This window comes from Phlebotomus argentipes, unplaced genomic scaffold (genome assembly GCF_947086385.1).
Source record: "Phlebotomus argentipes unplaced genomic scaffold, Phlebotomus argentipes genome assembly scaffold_18, whole genome shotgun sequence".
In the NCBI taxonomy this organism is placed as follows: domain Eukaryota; kingdom Metazoa; phylum Arthropoda; class Insecta; order Diptera; family Psychodidae; genus Phlebotomus; species Phlebotomus argentipes.
In genome coordinates, this window is record NW_026776177.1 from 7260969 (window position 1) to 7275973 (window position 15005).

Consider the following 15005-nt stretch of genomic DNA (forward strand, 5'->3'; position numbering starts at 1 on the left):
AAGAAATAACTTATGCAAATTGAAATGAACGCTCAGCCATGGAAGATCATGATTTTAATTACTCCACTTTTAAACGCATGCTTTTTGTCGATGGCCTCTTTGGCCTGAATCCTTGAGATCCTAACATGGCGATGTGTAAGAACATTCATTCATTTTCTGCTGAATCGCGGGTGAATCTTTTGGATTATTTTTAGTCAATCCGCGTTAGAAACTAGTATCAACTCGAGGTCGGCCTGAATCTTCTTCCTGAGACAAGAATGAAGTCTGTGAAAAAATTAATTGCCATTTTGCGATATTCCGAATTTACATAAGATGGCATTTTTTGCTCTCTGTCGAGCATAAAATTCACGATGACACTGATCCAGTGATGTTGGGATCAAGAAGATGCCAATTTGTCGATTATAATGTTCTCGGTAGCGAGAGACAAAGAAGCTGTTTATAGGCTCATGTATGTGATAACAATCGCAAGACAGTGATTTCCTTCGCGCTAATGAGACTCATAAAATAGTCACCTAGAGAAGGAGCCGCGATCTTTGCTAACGTGGTTAGAGGGAAGAAAAAATGTCAAAGTCACAAGAAGTCCAAACATGATGGAATGCGAAATGAGGCAGAAGAAGTGGCTGGAATTTTGCCATTCAACATTGCATCTATGTGAGAATCTTCATACAAATTTACACCTAGCATCGCTATTTACTCATCAAGTTTTCGATTTCGACAATTAGGACTCAAAATTTCAGGAAAGATCGCAATCTATTTGAAATATTCTTCTGAAATAGTGCTTTGATAAGAATGACCCAGCTTGACCTAGTCTTGAACAAGACTAGGAATTAGATTTTGCGTAAATCAAAAGTCTGGGCTTTAATAATGAAAAGCCCTAAAATAGTATTTCTTGCCATTAAATAACATTTAAACTTTTCAAATTTCAAGATATTATAATGTTTTGAAGACAAATTTTTCTATAAAGGCTTTGAAACCAAAAATATGCAAATTATTCTTATTAAATTTCGGTTTGAGTTTTATTTCAAAAAAATACTTCATTTTATAGATAATATTAATATTACTTTTTCCAATTTTTGCCTTCATCTTGAAACAGAATATAGAAAATTGATGAAATCTTTCTTAGATTTCAGCGAAGATTCAGTTTCTTCCTCGCGAGCGCTCGACTGCGCACCGGCAATGAATGAAATCGAAAGTTCTCGCGCTGTTTGCATATGGGTTCGGAGCTCTGAGGCAATGATGGAATTTAACACTATCGTGCAGAAGCGGCAGCATTGAGAAGGTCGCGACGCTCATCGTCTCTTCCAGAGGCGATACCAATCTGGAGTGATTGATACGCTCGGCTGTGTGCGGCTGTTTCGGTGTCTCTAGGCGGAATCGCAGCTGGAAATCCACGTCAAGTCTCTCCCCTTTGGCGCGCTGGCATTCCGCCAAGTGTGCGCTCATCGGCGTTGCGCAATTTGAACTCATCCTCGCCGGGGCTGGATGACCTACAACCGCCAGATTCCACCGCCGCCAAAGAGGGGGCTCGCGAACACCACCACTCGCGCGTGAGCGTGTGTGCGCGGATGCATGGTCTCTTTTTTCCGCGAGCCTCGCTGGCTGGGGAAGTGACGGTGGATCGCACTTTCATCTGCACATGCTGTAGTGGATGATGAGTATATAAAGAGGCTGCCGAGGATGAATTGTCATCAATAGTTACCTCGTGCTCTTGCTGCAGTGATCACAGGAATTCTTTATACCAAAAACACAACACAGTCAACATGAAGGCCATCCTTGTTCTTGCCGTTCTCGTCGCTGTCGCTCTTGCCGCTCCTCTGGATGATTCCCGCAATGCTCAGATTCTGTACGCATCGCACATTATCAGCTGATCCCAGAACCTAACAAAATCTTTTCCCTTCCACAGCCGCTATGAGAACGACAACATTGGTGTCGATGGATACAAATTCGCGTAAGGATTACGATTTTGGCAAACAGTGATTGAGGACTAATTCAAGATCTCTTGCAGCTACGAGACCAGCGACGGCGTGGCTCGCCAGGAGGAGGCTCAGCTGAAGAACATCGGAACCGAGCAGGAAGCCATCGTGGTGCGAGGAACCGTGTCCTGGGTCGGTCCTGACGGCGTCACCTACAAGCTCGACTACATTGCTGATGAGAACGGATTCCAGCCTCAGGGCGACCATTTGCCTAAAGCCTAAACTGCCCCAAATCTAGTTTGTACGAAATATTCTTCCACTAAGGCCAATAAACACTATTTAAAAAGGAAAAGTTCTACCCATAGACTTATCGATTTTAGCCACAGGGAATGGTTTTAGGTCCAAAAATATTCCGCTGATCTAAAAATATCGGATATTTTAATGAGGATGGCAATAATTCAAGCTATGCATCACATTTGCAAAATGTTAGAATACATTTGAATAAATTGTGGCTTCTTGACATTCAGTGCGGCGTTGGGAGAAAATCAGGCAAATTAGATTCAAGATTCTCAGGCCTTTTTTTCCGATGGTATTTGTGAAGTGATTTGAGGAAGGTCGTGATGAAAAAGACATTTTAGGCGCATTGCAAGCCAAAATCAATTACGATCCGAAGCAAGGTTTTGCTCAGGCATCAGTAATTAAGATTTTATCCTAAACCCCTAGTGTGACACGCGCTTGATTTTCCTCTTTGCGAACGGGTTTTCATATCGCACTCATGCGCTGATGATCAAATGCCATAAAGCTAAGGAAGATTAATCGCGTTTCTCATATATTCTGCGTCCAATAAAGCCATTGAAATTGACTAATAAAGCCAAATCAGACCGTTTTTAGGATCTTCTCTTCGAAATACCATCAAATTGTGACGATATTGTTGGCCATCTTCAGCTCTGGAGTTTGCGGCCAGCGTACGTGCAATCTCTTATATTTTTTAGCGCCAATTTATTTACATTTGATTCACACACATTCAATATATGGCGTGGCACTTGTTTGATGAGGTAAAAATTACATTGACAGTGTGGAAATTTTGAAACTGAAAGTGTCAACAGAAAAGCGATGCGCTGGAATTAATGAGGTGTGATTTTGATATGGCAAAAAAAATCCCTTCACAGCTGAAATTTCTGCAAATTAATGCGGAAGAGCGCATTTGTCATATTCAGCACCGCACAGAAATTTGCATGACACAATATTTGATCTTCTACGGTCAGATGACATTCTAATGCCGCCTGTGTGAAAAATTCCTGAATTGCGCAAGAAACTTCTTCTGCGCCCGAATAACTCGGCAAACACAGTGGAAAATTGGATCTTCGCATTGCAAAAGCGCACACACATATTCTCGTCAAATAAGATTATGTAAAAAAAAACAGTGACTCTCAAATCTTTCTCTCACACCTCATCTCGAAAGTTATGCTTCTTCACTCTTTCCCTCCACTCGCGATTGCACAATTGATTTCAAGGGCGACCGCCAATAGATCAATCGCTTTAAATGGAACTAAATTATACGAGTTGAGAGAAAAAGTGTGTATCTATGAAATGCTAATATATGCATATATATTTGGGAATTGACTTTTCGACATCACACCTCATCGTTGCATGCGAAAGAGATGCTATCGCGGGCTTTTGGTGTCAATCGAAAGATCATAAAGACGATGGATGGGACAGAGAAAGACGGCAGATTGTTTGATTTTTGCTATTGATGCATCTTCTTCTTTTCCTTACAAAAAAGACTATTTTATTACATTTGTTTTCTCCCTTTTTTGGCTCGAAGCAGCACTTTTATAAAAACTGCTGCTCGACCACTGCGTGAAAGGTTGTTGTCTTGAAGGTATTTACAAAGAGGTTGAGGGAATTCTTCACCCATTCCTGGGGATTAAGCTATCTTGTGTGACTGTTGGATGCGGATTTTTGGCAGTGAAGAGCTGCAGAAGGTGAACTTCTTAGGCCACTGGAAGGTGAGCTCCCTGAGGTTGGAAACCGTTCTCGTCGGCGACGTAGTTCACCACATAGGTGACGCCATCAGGGCCAACGTAGGAGAAGGATCCACGCACCACAAGGGCCTCGTGCTCGGTTCCCACGTTCTTCAGCTGAGCCTCCTCCTGCTGGGCGAGTCCGTTGCTGGTCTCGTAGCTGAAAGAGCCAGAGAAGAAGGCACTCAAAATCACACTCATTCACTATATCTGCACTGCGTGATCCTTACGCGAATCTGTATCCATCAACACCAATGTTGTCGCTCTCGTAGCGGCTGCAGGAGAAAAGAAAGCCTTCAGTATTCCCGCCATGTGGCCCAATATCCTTTGCTATACTCACAGGACGACGGCGTTCCTGTCAGCATCGACCTGACGAGGAGGAGCAGCAAGGGCGACGCCAACGAGGAGGGCAAGAGCGATGATGGCCTTCATGGTTCTGTTGTGGTTTTTGGGATGTTGTGACTGAACAAACACTCAACACTTTCTGATACATCTTCGCCATGGTGATGGTCTTTTTATACGAGTCCAAATCTATCTCAGGCGGATTGTGAAATGATATCGTGAATATTTTATAAATCATTAAAATCTATATGGTGCGTTGCGGTCTCACCTGCTACGGCTACCTCTCATGATGCCGCAAACCATTGTCTAAAGCCCCCAACCTTCATCTCGACCATATCACATCATCCTCACACTGTAACATCGCGATCGGTGGCCAATTTCTTACGCGTCTGCCAATCAGAGCACCTGTGCGTCGTAAAAGTGCGTCTACTTTGGCTCACTGAGATCAAACTGTCATTATTAGACATTTGACAGACTTGTAATTGAATTGGGCTTTTTAAGAATGTTCTAAAGATGATTTTAAATCAATTCAAGCTTCTGAATAACAATGGACATCTGGCTGAAACTGCCTTGCTTTAGAAATGTTTCTCAAAATTCATGAACCTCTTTGGGTTTAGCCATAAATTAACTTTACGCAAAATCTGGATTTTCAGTGAAGAATTCTGTTTGACAAAAAAGAGTGGCGAAAAATTTGATTTTTATTTTGAAAACGCAAATATCAAAGTAATTTAATTTACAAGAGCAGCAAAATCTTGATGAAGTTTCGTCTAAAATCGGAAGGTAAAGGCTTTATTAGAGATTGAAAACACGAATTGACCCACAAAATAGATTAAAATAGAAAAAAAAAACAGAAAATACATATTTTCTTGATATCATAGAAAATCCCAAGGAAAATCCCTTAAGGGCTCTATTATATAGTACAGTTAGAAGATGATAAAGATCTTAAAAGGAAAAGTAAGCAACCTTCGGAATGATCTTGAGATTCCACAGAAATCTCTGTATTTTTTGGCATTTTGATCTCGAGATAAGATCAGCCAATTAAGATGACAATAGTCAACTTCAGATAAGCCAGCAATTGCTCTGAATTTTCTACGCCAATCGTGCAAAACGTAGAAAAGCTCATCAAGCACGCAACTCAATATGTGATTGGTGAGTGAGAGAGAGAGAGAGATTTTGGAAGATCAAGGAACGTCTCGATGGTGGTTTTGTACGATCAAATACCACAATGAGAGATTTAATTTCTTGTCAGTGTAAATAGTATTTTTTTCCCCCGCGATTCACGGAAAGAGTGTCTGGAAACCTGTTTGCGCGCATGAGGTCGCCAAACACTGTCATTTTCGTCTCTATTTGCTGAAATTTGGCGAGATTGGGGGGCTTTGGCGGGAAGACAATGCATCTGGAGGTGAATACTGACGAAGATGTGTACAAATTGGCCCCGCGGGCCCCACAATGCCGCGCGTCGTGTCTCTGCAAAAAGAACAATTGCCGCACAGAAGCTGAGTTGTATGCGGGAAATGTAGATGAGAGGGAGCTTTCGTCAGCGTGTTGCAATTTGGCATCAAACGGAGGCGAGTGGGTAAATAATATACAAAAACTGGTCCATTTGTTAAATATGCCAGAGGGGCAGTGAAAAAAGTGTCTTTGGTATATTCTCCAAATGTCACTAGCATGGAAGATCATCTTCCATAAATTTACATACCAAACTATGCTAATGGATTGGCTGATATGACTGAATATCGGAGGTGCTTGTGGATTTATAACACACTCGCCGGCCTTGGTCAATGCTAAATGGATGGCGCGCATCTTTCTCTCTCTGAGGAGATCCGAAGGAGACACACTCCATCATATCACATCCTCACGCTCCGCCATAGTTTGCGTGGAAAACTGGGAGAGACGAATAAAACTTTCAATTTCATTTTGTGATAATTTTTACCGCCAAGCTCGTCATTTTTTCCTCTCTTCTGGGCTGTGTTAACATCATCGGCGATGCGAGATGATGCAATAATTGTGAGTTGGCTCTCCATGTAATCCGGTTGGGGCTTCTTCAGTTGTGTTGTCCCACAAGAATGTTGACATTATTGGCTTTGCTGGCTACTTTTTCTTACACCACTGCACGCGGGCAATTTCTGGGGAAGGCAGAGCGAGTGTCATGGTTAATGAATTAATAAAGCATCATAAATATTCGGATATACAACTCTGAAATCATGGACAGAGAAATACCACTTCGTCTCACCTCATTGAAGATGACATCAGAGAAATATATCTCATATCGTCTTTCACGATTACTCTAGCTTCTCCTGCATTTTCACAGCCATCAGTGCTGAGCTACTGTAAGAGACGAATATGTAGTGAAAATGCGTGGGCTTGGTCACTGGAAATGGACTTTGAAAATACCGGCGCAGTGATTCCATTTTATGACACATGTTCGAGGACAAATCTTACACAATCGGGATGTAAGAGTGTCAACTGATAGCTGAAGAATTTGAAGAAGACACCAGAAACTGGTTTAATAAAATCAGAAATCCTGCAATGCGACGCCAAAAGAGGGAGGATTTGATGACTTGACGTGTAGTCAATTTGAATACCTGCATTTTGTCGCCAGATGCAAATTGAAAGACACCAAATCAAGGGAGAGACAATGTGGCTTTAATTTGTACACACTGAAAGATTATTATAATAAATTTAGATGAGAAATCAGAGAAATTGTGATAAATAAAAGGTAATTACCCTTTTAAAAGTGCTTTAAAAAAATATTTTTGAGGTTATGTTTAACTATACCATTGATTTTTGTCACTCGGATGAAATAATCGCATAATTTATTAAATGCAAATTCTTAATTCTCGTAATTTGTGAAAAATTCTTATTTAGGCGCAAGAATTTACGTTTCTGAAGGTTTTTTAAAACCTGAATTAATTTCAATTATTACAATAACGTAGAAAAGTAGAATTATGTTTTATAAGTCAATAAGTCCATTGAAATCAAAAGTGTTGCGCTAATTTGCACAATAAAGAAGCACTCTAATGCTTCAACGAAATTGTACATCATTTCACACCTAAATGTCTCCGCCTTGCGCTAAATAAAATAGGGGAGGGAAAAACCACTTGAAACACTGCACTTTACACATCCAATAAACCTGAGCAACGCAAAATAGTAACTCAAATTCTAAACTAACCGCAAAATTGTGGCTGAAACACACTTCTCGGAAAACCACTATTCAAGTCTATCGATCATTTGCGAATGGGTAAAAATTTACATAAAATTTCTTTTCGTCAAACAACCCAATCAAGCATTACTTCTCGTCTTCGTGACTCTTTGACTGTTTTAACGGGCCAAACAACTAAACATATTAATTATACTGATGCGATGACTAACTAAACAACCGCAACCAAGAAAGGCGTCAAATTAAATTTGCAATAATATTCGCATTCAATTTCGCAATCAACACTTGTCCGAGCAGACTTTTCCTCTCTCCGGGGAATTTCCATTTGTTACTAGCACTCGTGCAAGAACGACAATCGACAATGTTGTGTTTATATGTGTATTTATTCATGTCACAGTATAACTCTTCTGGCTGATATTTAAATGACAATTAAAACTTCTTCCAATTGGAACCTTTTTACAACAGAACGAATGGCGAAGAGAGCAAATTTATGTCTTTCATGACATTTATGCTGAGTATTTGTCAATGGCTGGAGAGATTGATGCGAAGATGTTTGGTGGTTTTGTGCGCATTCTTCGGGCTGTCTGAAGGGGTTAGTTTGGGGCTCAGGCCTTGGGCAAGTGGGCGCCCTCGGGCTGGTAACCGTTCTCGTCGGCCACGAAGTTGATGGTGTAGGTCTGGCCGTCGGGAGCCACCCAGCTGTAGGATCCTCGCACGGAGATGGCCTCGTTCTCCGTGCCGACGTTCTTCAGCTCAGCCTCCTCCTGTCGCGAGATGCCGTCGCTGGTCTCGAAGCTGTTGAGACACAGAAGAGGTGCTGAGCAAAAAAAGGGAATTTATCAGATAATTTCTATCGATTATTACGCATATCTGTATCCATCAACGCCAATATTGTCCGTTTCGTAACGCAGAATCTGTGCATTGCGGGAATCGTCGACAGCTTGTGGGGCGCCCAGAGCGAAGGCAACAACAACAGCCAGAATGATGATCTGGACATAGAAAGAAATTGCGAATTAATTGACACGAAGTTCGCGTATCGATTTAATATTCGATTGTTGTGCTTTGTTTGCCGTGTGTGTGTGTGTGTGTTTTTTTTTCTTGCCCAAAACCCGCATTCATTTCTATTGCTAATGCCAGGCGATATCGCGGAAAAAAATTGAATGGCCACACAAATCACTCCTTTTGCGCAATTTCTCGAAATTTGATGCATGACTATGGAGAAACCACGGCCATGTTGCAATCTGGCCGAGCTATAATTTCTCTAGCACAGAGCGCACACCTTCCCATTAGAGGATCCACCCGAAAAGCGGGCACTGGCACTTACGGTCTTCATGGTTTATCCCAGGTGACAAATTGGGTATCCGAAAAAGAAGGTGCGGTGCGGTTCACGAGTAGCGACACGGAGCAAAATGCAGCGAATACTAATTGAGCATCTCATCTTCTGTTCTTTTTATACAGTACACCACCTCCGAAGACACGGAGCACCCGTACAATTATCTAACTATGTACATCTCCCCACCGCAGTGACCGATCCATCTTCAAGAAGTCGACTCAGCAGAAGAGTGGCGTTTAAGTACTCAATTTATTTATTTCCAAAACACAGCAATATTTGTATTATTCATCATGATGGCGGTGCGAAATGCACAGCATTTGGACAGTAAATTGGGAAAAAATCGACTGGATTTGGAAATCACCGATACTAAAATCTTCCACAGCTTTTTTCTGCACTCACTCACGACTTTACAAAATTCTTGTGCGACTTGAGAGAAGGTTAGAGTCGATTGTGAAAAAAGGTTTAAAACTTCAGTTTCCAGAAAGGAATGACTTTTAAGAAAATGTTACAAACAATTTAAAGCACAATAAAGTTCGGAATTTAATTTTGTAAATATCAAAATATAATAAAAATCGTTAAGATTAGAGCAAAATGTCAAATATTATGAAATTAGAGAGTAATCTTAAATCATAAATTAGAAAAATTTCTTAACATTACTACAATTCTACTTGTAGTCTTATTAATTTTGCAAGATATTAACAAAAAATGAACGTCAAAAAAGCAAAAGTCAGGTTTTCAGCTGTCCTTGCAACACTCTGAAGACACTGCAAAGAAAAAAGAGGAATTAAAGAGTTATTTTAACCTTAAAAATAGCATAATAACTTTGAAGAAGCAATTGGTTTTAAGTACTCTTCAGGTGGTTTTGACCAGCATTTCTTCTGCGCGCATCACTGTGTGTTTTTGCGCCGCTCAGCGACTGTGGAGGTGTTCAGATGAGAAACAGGGTAGTGGCAAATTGCAAAATCTCCCGAAAAGTTGCCAAAGAATGTCTTGTGATAAAAAATAATCACCTGCTGGAGGGTTTTAACACCTCATCAAGGCAACTCGCGCATCAGTTGAACAGAGATTTCCTCATCATGTGCGCTTCGCCAATGCAAAGCAAGTGATCAGCTTCCAAATCCTCCAATTTGCCTCAGCAGATCACACAGATATGATTGCTCGCGGCCGCCCCGCGACTTCTTGGCTTTGGCTTTCTCTCGAGAAGGTGATTTTAATGAATATTATTCAATTTTTACAGCAAATAATCATCGAGTGGTGGTGGCAAAAAAGACAAACGCCACTCGTGAAATGAATAGGGGAAATCAATGAACAAATTTGCTCACCACGAATTAAGATATCTTTCTCCTCTTATGAAATCCGATACGAAAACCACGCGAGCAATTGTTGCAAGTGGTACAAAAGATTTGTTCTCTTGTAATTTTGTGCTCTCGAAATTCATCCCAATCGCGAGAATGTCTTTCATCATGCGCACAGTGAATCTTTTTTCGAGGGTGTAAATTCAGCCGCCACGAATCGCGAAGCGTGCAAAATTTCGCCTTTGCCACAGAGTTGTGATGGTGCGAAATATCAATGTATTCAGAGCCACACACGATCATCTTTATTGTCAATAGGAAAGTGAATCTTGCTTGACCTATGATGTAATTGGTTTAGTGCAAATGTAATACACACATTTCATTTGCGCTTACGGCGCGAAGCCAACCAGTTTATATATGCAAAAATCGCACCACAATTGAACTTCAAATTTCATAAAAATGCCTATTTTATGCAGAAGCCAGCACGAAGCTCTAAAAATGACTGGTAATTGCAGTGAAGAGTGCATGTGAATTTGTAATGAAGCTGATTTCCATTTCGTTTGAGATTCTTTTTCACTAAAAGTTTCAGGATGAGCGCGCAAAGTTTGGCTCTCAAAATCACCGAAATTCCCTCAACAAACTCCCGGAAGAAGTGAATCTGAGGTTGTTGGCTTCATAATTCGTGAGCATGACCAATTGTGGAGGTGACATGAAAAGAATTGCGCTTTTATGCGAAATAAATCATAATGCAGGATGAAATGTTGCTACTCATTCACTTATTGTGAGGCATTTAAGGCGCAAGACGCGCGCGCTTTCAAGCAAACTCTAGAGGAGAGTCAGAAAGTTGTTTGAGAATGATGGAATGGTCAGAAAAATGTACAATATTTGCATTACTTCATTGCATAAGGAGACCAAATAAAATTCACTCTTCACTCTATTGACAGCGCGGGTAAAAGTGAGTCAATTGCATTTCAACTGGAGGGCAATGAAAGTTGAACTCCTCGAGAAGTACTTTTTTTCATTGCAATTTGGATAATAAATCATAGCAGAATTGATTGGCAGGAAGTGAATTACATTTTTCAAGTTCAATGTGCGTCTTTGACGCGATTTATTGTATCATTTAGCGCTTGATTTAATCCAGCACACGAAAAAACTTGCGCAAAGAAAAACGAGATTTATATTTTAATTCAACGCGGTATTAAGTAATGACGTGTCGTTGGATTTATTGGAGGCATCACGAAATCAATGCGATTAATGAGCAGAAAATGCATCAAAGACTATCAAAATTAATTGCTTCTTCGAGTGAAATAGAGAAAGAAATGCATTGGAAATTACTTGTGGGAATTTCAGTGTATTTCTGCTTGTTAAATTCATGACAATTCTTGAAGGAAATTGGACAATCTATTGAGGTTAGGCGACTTTGTCAGCCGACAAGAGACTTGAGCGCGACTGGGGAAATTCTGTTCTTTGAGTGATAACGACTGGTCATGGCTTGATATCCTTGAGGACCAGAAGTGTAGTCGACGCGATAGATGTACTTATCGGGTCCTGTGTATCGATAGAATCCCGCCACTTCCAAATATTCCTGGTCAGTTCCTCGATTGTGGATCGTGCCGACTTCCTCTCTTCCCGTGCCATCGCTCAGTTCGTACCTGTTAAACAGTGAAAAGCGTTAGGCTGAGAAAATCTAGGATATTCCACTCAATCCTACACATATTTGTATCCAGTCTCTGTGTGTGAATCCTCTCTGAAAAGGACTTTGACTTCGTTGTCCTTGATAGGCTCGGGATCTGCACTGTCCTCATCATCGTCCCCGAAGATTGATGCACTTCGCGTGACGGTGAAGATGCCGAAGGTCAGGAACAGGACGGCGAAGAAATGCAGTGATTTAACCTGTAAACAAGTCATGAAAGTCACCCAAAATTGCTTCATTTATTTCTCCAAAAACTCAACAATGCGCAGGCAGCAAGAATGTCACCTTGACCTTTTCCCAAGCACAAAACAACGCACAAGACACATTACCAAATGACCAAATGATGCAATTGAACTCTCACCATCTTTTCACAAGTGATCTCCTTCTGTACAAAAGCCCACGATCTGCACTCGGCTAAACCAAATTTCCCACTGAGTTCTGTCGGCTAGATTCGAGGCACTTTAGTCAGGTTTTACAATCTCCATTCATCGTGATTGGACGCCATGAGATATTAAACTTAAGCCTTGAATTTTGATTTTTTCGTATTTCATCCAAGAAAATTAACAAAATACTCCGGTTGCAAGTCGTGCAAATATCATTTCTTATGATGAAAACTACCGATTGACTATTAATGACTATGTTAATGACTGTGAGTGGTCAAATATATCTCAAATCATTGAGGAAGATTGGCCACTTTTTGGTTACAGGTTGATAAATAAGGTAACTTCTAGAGGAGTGGCATTTTTGATCTTAATATATAAATTATATATCAAGACTTCACGTTTGTCCAAAACTATTTCAAAAAGAGGGGGAAATAAGTCATTGAAAAAAAGACTCATAAATTCGTGGGAAATTAATAAAGAGAAGATAAACAAAAAGACATTTAAGAAATGATTAGAGAAGTTTAGAAAATTCTGTTGCATTGAACTTTTCGCACTGTTAATATGTTATCCGCGTGTTTCGGAGATTACCTAATAAAAAATTGCAATAACATTAAATTTAATATGATTGATTCTTGATGCGCAAGGTTTTCCTCAACACACATTGTCATATTTTGTTGTTCTTCCTTGAGATTTTGAACATTGGGCAAAACATGTTTATGATTGTCAGAACAATAATATTTATTCCATTAAATTAAGATGAATTCCATTAAAATACATAATTATTAATGTTGCTTGTTGCAAAAATAACAGATTATATATTATAAGTATTGCGGAGAAGATGATTAGAGGAATTTCAGGAATGCGTTTCATCTGCCAAAGACATGCTTGAAATGTGGATGTGAAAGGAAAAGTCCGCATTTTCGCTGTTCAGCGTTAAAATTTCGGTCACAGAGAAATCCACCAATTTTCTACATCATCCACTAACATGTGTTAATTTATGGCATTTAATAAATCGCAAGTGAATTGACTCGCTGCAGATAGTCGCGAGGAGGGGACATCATTGAAATCTCGCGGTGCTTCGATAGAATAAATAAATATAAACCGGTCATGCCCAGTCGCTCGGGGGAGAAGTACTTGAGCTATTGAGCATGATTTGCACAGATTCGCCACAATTAGCTGGGGATCCTTTGGGCGCGCGTCAGCCCACGAGAATGGTGAGCAGTTTGGAGTCTATGCAGGTGTTCTGCTTCACGCACTCGTTCGACGATTCCGGCGGCAAGAAGAGGACATTGTCTTCGGGCACCGCCGTGGGATCGGGATAAGTGTAGAAACCAGTATCATCGGATTTGTAAAGAACATTCCTGACGATGCCATTCTGCATGTAGGTGAATAACCCACGAATTACGAACTTCTTTGTGCCATCGACCTCCTCAAATTCTGCCACCTCGACACGACGACTGCCATCGTTCAACACATATCTGCAAACAGAGTTGAATAGTCAATTGTGAGAAATTGTCTAGATTGTAGATGTTGAACAATAAGTTTGCCAACAATGAGAAGAAACTGAGCGAGAGAAGCGAAAGAAATTGACTTATCAGTGCTTTAAATTCTGTAGATTTACAGGATTGCTTTTTGAAAATAAAGTACTAAAACAAAATGTGACATTTTTCAGTAGGCAAAGTAGATTTTGACACTCTTTTTCACTTTACAGAGATTTAAATAATGAATTTAGTACAAAGTTTAGTACAGTGTCCAGTAAAATTGAAAATTTTGACTAAAATTCTTCGATCCACTTTTGAAGGTTGATTTTCACGAGAATTGAATTTGTCTGAACATCCAAAGCGACAAAATATCAATAAAAGAAGCTTTTTGGATCTCTTATCTAGTCACTTTGCAACTCCACAATTAAAAAGTGATTTTTCTCCAGCACAAAGCTTTGGGAGTTTGTCTTAAATTTTGTTGACATTTGCCGGATTTCACGCACACGCGAGAGCAATGAAAGAAGGCTCCCATTGTGATGCCTCAAATTACTTACGACATCGTGTATTCCCCAAGATCATTCCGCGAATACGTCTGATTGACCACCTCGAGCACCGCGGGCTTCTCACTTGCATTCTGCGCCGCCGACACTGTCCTCAGGTGTCCGATGGTGAAGTTGCCCCCGGCCAGGCGCAGGGGTGTGTCGCGGGTCGCCTGGACACCCACACTGGCCAGCACCACCGCGATGAGCGCCCAGAGATTCATGGTTCTGCCACGCGAGCACGCACAGGAATATTCTCGCAGAGAAAGCCCCGATCAACTGACGAGCTTCCACGGGCAAGACTAATATTTAGAGGTAAACCTCATACTGAGACATGCGAGAGAATCAGCAAAAAGACAAGCCTTTTTTCTCCGCACTATGCATGGGCACAATCCAGCGATAATGGACACTCAAAGATCTTTTTTTCTCTCGCTCGCTCGCTTTTTGTCACGATCCTCCCGAGCAGGTTCTCTCCCAGCAAATCACCGTGCAATAATTATGCTATTTACTCGCGCCGCGTTATTCAATTACTGCGCCGAGAGTTGCTTCTTGTGTGCGACGACGGGAAAAAAATCTATTCGCGACCTCTACGCTGGGTGTTTTAGGCAGATGATTCAATGCAGCATCAATGCAATTTTACTGCTGTGTGATAATTGAGGAAATTCAGTGCAAATTGGGAGGCTTTTTGAGGCCAAAGAAGGCGACATTTAAACCATTGACAAGGCGTGTGGCGTATAAATCTCTCGTCTTTGGAGACATTTTTCTATCGTCGTCAGCTTGAATGGATGTCTGTTTTTTTCTGAAGTGCGTTGCGAGACACTTTATGCAATGATATTAGTATTTTA

At 40.8% G+C, this 15005-nt stretch overlaps 5 protein-coding genes and 1 long non-coding RNA gene across 6 annotated transcripts; 1 reads left to right on the forward strand and 5 right to left on the reverse strand.

Annotated features, from left to right (window-relative positions):
• The first annotated feature begins 1638 nt into the window (after nucleotides 1–1638).
• Nucleotides 1639–2265, forward strand: LOC132259727 (flexible cuticle protein 12-like). The gene is made up of 3 exons (XM_059757477.1): nucleotides 1639–1843; nucleotides 1904–1948; nucleotides 2006–2265. The coding sequence occupies exons 1-3, from the start codon at nucleotides 1761–1763 to the stop codon at nucleotides 2193–2195; spliced, it is 318 nt and encodes a 105-aa protein (XP_059613460.1). The 5' UTR covers nucleotides 1639–1760; the 3' UTR covers nucleotides 2196–2265.
• A 1397-nt stretch (nucleotides 2266–3662) lies between these two features.
• On the reverse strand, nucleotides 3663–5177 carry LOC132259047 (flexible cuticle protein 12-like). Its single transcript, XM_059756590.1, has 4 exons — nucleotides 4548–5177; nucleotides 4278–4468; nucleotides 4168–4212; nucleotides 3663–4097 (listed from the first exon to the last, which is right to left on the reverse strand). Exons 2-4 carry the CDS (start codon nucleotides 4367–4369, stop codon nucleotides 3908–3910), a joined length of 327 nt encoding a protein of 108 aa, XP_059612573.1. The 5' UTR covers nucleotides 4370–4468; nucleotides 4548–5177; the 3' UTR covers nucleotides 3663–3907.
• Nucleotides 5178–5512: 335 nt separating this feature from the next.
• Nucleotides 5513–7596, reverse strand: LOC132260135 (uncharacterized). The gene is made up of 3 exons (XR_009468344.1): nucleotides 7332–7596; nucleotides 6513–6607; nucleotides 5513–6405 (listed from the first exon to the last, which is right to left on the reverse strand). It is a non-coding gene; the product is annotated as an uncharacterized LOC132260135 (long non-coding RNA).
• A 207-nt stretch (nucleotides 7597–7803) lies between these two features.
• LOC132261340 (flexible cuticle protein 12-like) lies at nucleotides 7804–8881 on the reverse strand. The gene is made up of 3 exons (XM_059760163.1): nucleotides 8764–8881; nucleotides 8304–8428; nucleotides 7804–8234 (listed from the first exon to the last, which is right to left on the reverse strand). Exons 1-3 carry the CDS (start codon nucleotides 8770–8772, stop codon nucleotides 8045–8047), a joined length of 324 nt encoding a protein of 107 aa, XP_059616146.1. The 5' UTR covers nucleotides 8773–8881; the 3' UTR covers nucleotides 7804–8044.
• Nucleotides 8882–11406: 2525 nt separating this feature from the next.
• Nucleotides 11407–12536, reverse strand: LOC132260029 (flexible cuticle protein 12-like). The gene is made up of 3 exons (XM_059757932.1): nucleotides 12119–12536; nucleotides 11776–11957; nucleotides 11407–11716 (listed from the first exon to the last, which is right to left on the reverse strand). The coding sequence occupies exons 1-3, from the start codon at nucleotides 12119–12121 to the stop codon at nucleotides 11488–11490; spliced, it is 414 nt and encodes a 137-aa protein (XP_059613915.1). The 5' UTR covers nucleotides 12122–12536; the 3' UTR covers nucleotides 11407–11487.
• Nucleotides 12537–12857: 321 nt separating this feature from the next.
• Nucleotides 12858–14568, reverse strand: LOC132259844 (uncharacterized). Its single transcript, XM_059757640.1, has 2 exons — nucleotides 14176–14568; nucleotides 12858–13618 (listed from the first exon to the last, which is right to left on the reverse strand). Exons 1-2 carry the CDS (start codon nucleotides 14382–14384, stop codon nucleotides 13339–13341), a joined length of 489 nt encoding a protein of 162 aa, XP_059613623.1. The 5' UTR covers nucleotides 14385–14568; the 3' UTR covers nucleotides 12858–13338.
• Nucleotides 14569–15005: the final 437 nt, after the last annotated feature.

Coding starts and splice junctions, on each gene's coding strand:
- LOC132259727 (XM_059757477.1), top strand. CDS start 1,761: ATGAAGGCCATCCTTGTTCTTGCCGTTCTCGTCGCTGTCGCTCTTGCC. Junction 1,844..1,903: donor TCCCGCAATGCTCAGATTCT/GTACGCATCGCA, acceptor TCCCTTCCACAG/CCGCTATGAGAACGACAACA. Junction 1,949..2,005: donor GTCGATGGATACAAATTCGC/GTAAGGATTACG, acceptor GATCTCTTGCAG/CTACGAGACCAGCGACGGCG.
- LOC132259047 (XM_059756590.1), bottom strand. CDS start 4,369: ATGAAGGCCATCATCGCTCTTGCCCTCCTCGTTGGCGTCGCCCTTGCT. Junction 4,213..4,277: donor GACAGGAACGCCGTCGTCCT/GTGAGTATAGCA, acceptor TTTCTCCTGCAG/CCGCTACGAGAGCGACAACA. Junction 4,098..4,167: donor GTTGATGGATACAGATTCGC/GTAAGGATCACG, acceptor TGGCTCTTTCAG/CTACGAGACCAGCAACGGAC.
- LOC132259844 (XM_059757640.1), bottom strand. CDS start 14,384: ATGAATCTCTGGGCGCTCATCGCGGTGGTGCTGGCCAGTGTGGGTGTC. Junction 13,619..14,175: donor CTTGGGGAATACACGATGTC/GTAAGTAATTTG, acceptor CTCTGTTTGCAG/ATATGTGTTGAACGATGGCA.
- LOC132260029 (XM_059757932.1), bottom strand. Junction 11,717..11,775: donor GAGACTGGATACAAATATGT/GTAGGATTGAGT, acceptor ACTGTTTAACAG/GTACGAACTGAGCGATGGCA.
- LOC132261340 (XM_059760163.1), bottom strand. Junction 8,235..8,303: donor GTTGATGGATACAGATATGC/GTAATAATCGAT, acceptor GTGTCTCAACAG/CTTCGAGACCAGCGACGGCA.